We start from the raw sequence: 6,488 nt of genomic DNA, 5'->3' as shown, positions 1-6,488 counted from the left end.
TGAGCACGTGAGAAGGCCTAGGGACACTCCAGAGAACACAGGCCCTGGACCTACAGACCTTCCATCCTTCCTACATACAGATTCACTTAAATGTAAATATTTCATTATAAATATAGAAAACATTTTCTTTCATTAAAATGGAAATACTGATTTCTCTGTAGACAAGAAATAGACCAGAGTTTTGAGGGGATTATTGGAATCCTGTGATGAGTAAGTCTAGATAAGGCCACTATGATGCAAGAGCACCTCTTGAGCTACCCCTCTCCCAAGAGCCTGCTCATGGCACCCCTCACACCCAAATCTGAATTGTTAGGAGGACCCGACTCCCCCTTGGGTCAAGGTGACCCTCCAGAGCAGGCTCTGGGCAACACTGGGAAGCCCCAGGAAGCCAGGCCTAGGCCCAGAGGCCCAGGCCAAAAGTACTTCCTCTTGGCACAAAAGCAAGGCAGCTCGCCAGAGGTCACAGGGCACCCCTGGGGTGGCTGTACACAGCTGCCTCCATCAAGAACTTCCTCTTTCATTCTGCTGAAAATCACAACCAGATTGGAGGGCTGGGCCCCTTTTCATATTTCCCCTATAGGCCTTTATGACACTGTTTCTACTTTCTCCAGATGGTGTTGAGTTCTGGTCCTTGACTGCTGGCATCTCCATCAGCATCTCTCTTTGGGACCTACCTGCTTTAAGGTTCCTGGTTCCAGACACCTTCTCTACCCACTCGGTGCCTGCCTGTTTTTCTCCTCAAGAATGAAAATCACACAGTGTGGCTACTGACTTGGCTCTCGGGGCCGAGGGAGGGAGCGGGGTGACTCCACACCTGAGCTCACCTGGCTGCCTTGTGCTCCCGTTCCACAGCAAACACATTTGCAAATACTTCGTGGTGTGACGCAAAACAAGCCTGTGTTGCTTGGACTAGAATCACAATGTAAGGAGCCTCCCTGAGTTCCTGTCCTCTGAAGAGTGTCTTGGCCCTCTTTTTTCCAAAATTACAAAGTCAAACTCTTGCCCACAATTCATTGAATTTTTCTGGGTAGTGGCAGCTGTGGCTAAGATTCTGAAGAGCCCTGGCTGCCTGAAGAGAAGCAGGGGCCTCCGTGCTGGGACTCAGGGCCCCAACTCCCCCCCGACCAGATGGATTGCCTTCTGCCACATCTTAGAGCAGCCTCTGTGGACAGTGACCTGATCAAAAAGAGGAGGCAGGAAACCATAAGGACATGCAGATCGCCCAGCAAGAGGACTTACTAATAACTGTGCAAACTCTCCAGTAACACAGTTCTCCCGGGCACTTTTCTGTGGTTAGGAAGTCAATTTATATTTCTAAATGATTTTTGAAGAATGTGACTTTCAGACAAAGCCAAATGTTTAATCACAGCACAATGCTTACACATTTTTAAATCCCTTTGTGCTTCCATCTTACCAAAAAAAAAAAAGAAAGAAAAATACAGGCAGCCTTTGTGCGGAACTGGGTGCTCGTCTGTAACCAGTTCTGCTGGGAAGGCTGTCCACCCCGTTTTGGCATGAAGCCAAGTACTAGACACATCCAGCAGACAGCTTGGAATCCTTTGAATCCTCCTGTTCATCAGCACACACCTGGGGAGTTTAAGATTTTGGGGAAGAAGTCAAGCTTCTGTTTCATTGTCTTTTCTCCATGACAAACCAAGTCACAGGCCAGAGCTATTCATCCTTCTCTCTCCCTTCTCAAGTGTCTCTGCTCGCCCTGGACGGGCCCTCCGGCTCGCCCTCACCGGCCTTCTCACCATCGTCGCTGCACTGGGCCTGTCGCCTCTGTTGCACCAGCTGTTTGTCCAGTTCCCGGAGCTGCTTCAGAAAACCTCGGTTGGGCAGGACACAGCGGTTCTTGGCCACCTGTTGAATGGCATCCACCAGCGTCATGTTCCTGTGGATCATCAGGTAGGCGAGGACCAGGGTCGCTGAGCGGCTGCGGCCCATAGCACAGTGAACCAGGATCTTATCTGAAATGAAGTGGGGAGAAGAGGCACCAAACTATACATCACTGCATTCTTCACCACTATGTGCTCTCATGGGGGAACGAGAGCCAATTTCCCTTAAGAATACCCTGGATGAAGCAGCAAAAATTAAATCAAATTTCAACCCTTGGTTACACTTAATATTCTGTGTGATGAAATGGGGTGTACACAGAAAGCACTTTGGCTGCATACCAAAGTTAGATGGTTATCTCAAGAAAAAACCCATGGGAGATTGAGTTGCAGGCTGAATTAGCCACTGTTTTCATGCAACACCATTTTTACTTAAAAGAACAAAAGACAAAAAATCATAATTCAAACTTGGGTATTTGGCAGACTTTTTCTCAAAAGTGAATAAAGTGAGTCTGTCACATCAAAGAAAACAATTGACAATATTTGTTGCCAGGGACAAAATACAAGCTTTTGAGCAAAAATTAGAATTTTTAAAGGTTTTCTGTTAAGATCAGTGGTGATGTAACAAATGTACTTTTTAAGTAATGTACAATGAAAAGTGTGAACACTTGGAAGATCTACATTAACTTAGTGAACCAACATCTTCCAAATGACCAACGTGGGATATTACAAAATTATTCGAAGTGCAAGACAGTGGATTTTCATATAACAGAGTATGAAATTAATCGATATGGCTTCAGATTCCACATCACAACTAGCCTTTAAGAAGCTATCACTTGTCAATTTTGGTGTAGTATCAAAGAATACCCATAATTATCTGAAGAGGCTATTAAAATACCCTCACCTTCTTCTACTGCATATCTGAGTGAGGCTGCATTTACTTCAGATAATTCAACCAAAACAACATATCACAACAGACTGAATGCAGAAGCTCATATGAGAATCCAACTGAATTATAATAAGGCTAACATGGAAAAGATTTGAAAAAATGTAAAATGATGCCACATTTCTCCCTAACGTAATTTTTCATAAAGATATGTTATTATTTTAATATGCAATGGTTTTATTCTTTTTTAAATGACTATTCTTAAATTTTTCCGTTTTTATCTCTAATAAGGTAGGTGTTGATATGATATAATCTACATAAACAAAAGCCCTTTGAGGTCTTCAATAATTTTTGAGTGTAAAAGAGTTCTGAGACCAAAACGTTTGGGAACCAGGGATCTAAAAGGCTCTCCACAAGGAGAAAAACCTCCCCTGGTCCACTAACCCCGGTGACAGCTGGGCCCAGCTGAGAAGCCAGGTGTGAAACTGCTCCCTCACCCTTTGGGCCTCCGTTGGATGGCGCTCTAGAGCTCACATAGAGCGTCAACATGCTTTATCTCCTTTCATCCTTAATACCACCCTCAAGGTTTCATTATCATCATCTCTGCCTTACTGATGGGAAAGCAAGCTCAGAGAGATGAAATGACTTGCCAGAGGTCACCCAGAAGCTGGTGCCAACACTAGAACTACTAGTTCAAGGCAACTTGTTATTTGAAGCCCTACTGTGATGAGGTTCAGCTCTGTGGCTGTCCCCACCACTGTCACCATTACCATCCCCGTGGGCCACCTCCTTGGGGGTGCGGGATTGCTATACCGGGGTTCAGCTGTCTGGGGCAGCCTGTGTGTGACCCCTGCATTATCCCTGCTCTTGAGTCTCAGGCCTGAGGCCTGAGAGGATTACCACAGAGACACTCAAGGATGTCACCAGGTTTACGGAGCATCAGCAGCATGTGAAAGCAGCTTGTTAAAGGACACTTCTGCGTGGGTGTGGCTCCCCTGGGTCTCTCTCACCCCCATCCCTTCACCATCCTCAGGGACCATGCCCAGGACAGTTGTGGTGGTAGTCAGCCCCACAGCGCAGAGAAATCCAAGAGGCCCCAACCACCAGACTCTGGGATGCTGTCCCCCCACTGCCCCAGCTGGAGAGGCCAGCACACCCCATCCCACGGTAAGGACCCCATGGATGGCCTTCCCACCTACACAGTGCTGGCTCATGAGTCTCCACCAGCTAACCAGGCAGCCCTCAGTTCCACCCTCCATGTCACTGAGCCATAAGAGTGTGGCTGCACCGCCCTCTCCTTGCACACCTTGGCCAGAGAGGAGGGCAAGCGCAGGGCCGGCCTCTTGATGGCTGGGCTGGGTTTCAGGGAGGCGGCCAGGCTCTCACCCAGCATGCTGTGCTCCTGGACTGGAATGTCTACCTAAGGCATTCTAATCCCCACAGACTGTTCCAGAGGCTGCCTGGCCCCTGGCCAGCTCTGCTGATAACTAAAGCATTTCTTCCTCTCCTGGTAAAAAGGTTAATTCTTTCTGTCATGACTAAATGCTTGAAACAGACGAAAGCTGTAGGTCATTAAGTCTTTGGGGAGCCTGAAGTCTGGTAAGCAGGAGAAGGGGAAGGGGGGAGATGGTGGGGAGGGGAGATGGAGGAGGTGGGGGAGGAAGGCCGGAAGAAGCAGGGGAGCACGTGGCTCCAGCAGAAGCTCCTGGAGCTGAATTTTGGTTCCAGGACAGCAGCATTGACACCACCAGCTATGCAGGTCTGGTAGACTCCCTAGGGTAAAGTGCCTGTCCCCAAACTTGGGGCACGGCTCCCTCTTTGCTCCCTCTGTGACTCTGCTGAGCACCACCCCTTGGGGCCCAGCATCAGGTGGGGAGAAACTGCTCTCAGAAAAGTTCAGAAGATCAGGGCAGGGAAGGCTGCACTGCCTTTCCCAGCGCAGCCTGCACCAGAGAGGCCAGGAGACTGGGAAAGGGACACCAGCCAGAGCTGGGCCCTAAACAAAGGCAGCACTGTGAGGGTTGGTGTTTCCTAGATTGGTGGCTTTGTGTGACTTTCCCCAAAACCATAAAATTCACAGCTAACATGTACAGGGCCTCACCTCACTCCCGTATCTTCCAGGTGCATTTTTATATATTTTATCATAGTCAGTTCTCACAACAACCTGATGAGGTAGATTAAATTATTATTCCCGTTGTACAAAGAAGGAAGCCGAAGTGCCGAGAAGTGGTTTGTCCAAGTCTCGGAGTAAGGAAGCGTCAGAGCCGAGATTCAAGCCCAGGTCACCTGACACCAGGGTGGGAGCTTTTAAATGCTATGTGGTACCACAAGCACGTGTGTATCAGACAAAAGGTTCATTAAGATAAAATGCATGCTTTTACCACATGCAATGAATGTGGATATTTTCGTTTATTTTCTAACCAATTCATCTTTTTTAAAAAAAAATGCTGGTCACACCCACTAAACTAATTTTATGACCCAGATAGGTCACAGTCTGTATTGGAAAAATAGTGATTTCAATCAAATAATTCACCTTTGGCCTTTACCAAAAAGTGAATTCCCACAATCAGATGAAGAAACCCCAAATCCAGGATCTCTGTTCTCCCCAGTTACATATTTTCACTGTGCCCAGAAGGCAGGCCCCTGTCACTCATATCACACAAACAGGCCAACCCCCTGACCCCACCTCCATCCCTCCAGGGGTGCACTCTCATAAGAACCTCCTTCCTTGGTTTTGGGGGGTGCCCTTTGCCCTCTAATCCACTGAGGAACTCACCTTCCTCAGCAGCACACTAAGGCAGAGTTCATACTTCTCCCCAAACAGTTCTGGGTGTGAAGCCTTCAGAATAAAGGACACATGTTGTGTTTGAACTGCCAAGGGGCGGGCCTGTGTGCGGGGCAGTGGGGCCTGAGACCCTTAAAACACCTGGAAAATCTAGTCTAGTTAAAGCTGAGAAGCACCAGAGAAGCATCATCCTCCTAAAAATCATTTACTTATTCATACATCCCTTATCCATAATAGATTTTAAGATGGCTTCTGTGGATACAATGAAAGTTCCTGTGGCCAGGATTCTCACCTGGCCATGGTTGACTAGCTCACTGCTCACCTGTGGGCAATACATGGCTGTTGACTCTATATAAAGAGCTCTGCCCAGTGCTCTGGGCATGACATGGAGGCAGGCCTGCAAGGCTGCTGGAGAGCAGAGCAGAGGCTAGAGTGGTGACAGTGCCGAGGACAGAGGCCCAGAGGACAGCTGTGCAGGACGACTGTGCAGAGAGGCCCAGAGTTCGAATGGCTGTGTGGGATGACTGTGCAGGCAGAGAGGCCCAGAGGATGGCTGTGCAGACAGAGGGGCCCAGAGGCAGAGACCAGCTTGCTGCATGCAGACTCATTCTGAGTGAATGGGATTTTAGTGACTGACTTGCCACCTGGAAATAAAGTTGGGTAATAACCCTTTTACCCCAAGAATGTTTCGCTGTCAATTTCTTTGGTTACATTGAATCCATAGCGAACTTGTCCAGGGCTGAAACCCATTGGCAAGACAGCTTCAAAGTAGACTATGGACTATTTGTTTAAGAAAAAGAAGGAACATAAGGAAAGTAGTGATATTAGAATCTGATCTTTGGAGCCTCACAGTATTTGCCCTGGGATTTTTTTAAAAATAAGATTTCATTAAATTAAAACCACACTGTGGGGAAGTTGGGGTTCCTGTGGCCAGGATCCTCACTGAACTTAAACCACCTGATGATGTAACTGGCCTGTTGCT

The 6,488-nt window shown here is 47.7% G+C and overlaps 1 protein-coding gene across 5 annotated transcripts in view; it reads right to left on the bottom strand.

Annotated features, from left to right (window-relative positions):
* Window positions 1-617: 617 nt before the first annotated feature.
* Window positions 618-6,488, bottom strand: part of DUSP29 (dual specificity phosphatase 29) — a 32,764-nt gene continuing 26,893 nt past the window's right edge. For all 5 annotated transcript variants that reach the window (XM_037013263.2, XM_037013262.2, XM_037013261.2 and 2 more), the window contains one exon: window positions 618-1,970. In XM_037013263.2, the coding sequence (XP_036869158.2) occupies window positions 1,696-1,970 (275 nt within the window). In that variant the 3' untranslated portion in view covers window positions 618-1,695. The remainder of the gene's footprint in view (window positions 1,971-6,488) is intronic.

The sequence above is a fragment of the Manis javanica genome, chromosome 7, assembly GCF_040802235.1.
Source record: "Manis javanica isolate MJ-LG chromosome 7, MJ_LKY, whole genome shotgun sequence".
In the NCBI taxonomy this organism is placed as follows: domain Eukaryota; kingdom Metazoa; phylum Chordata; class Mammalia; order Pholidota; family Manidae; genus Manis; species Manis javanica.
This window is presented reverse-complemented; position numbering and strand designations above follow the sequence as displayed.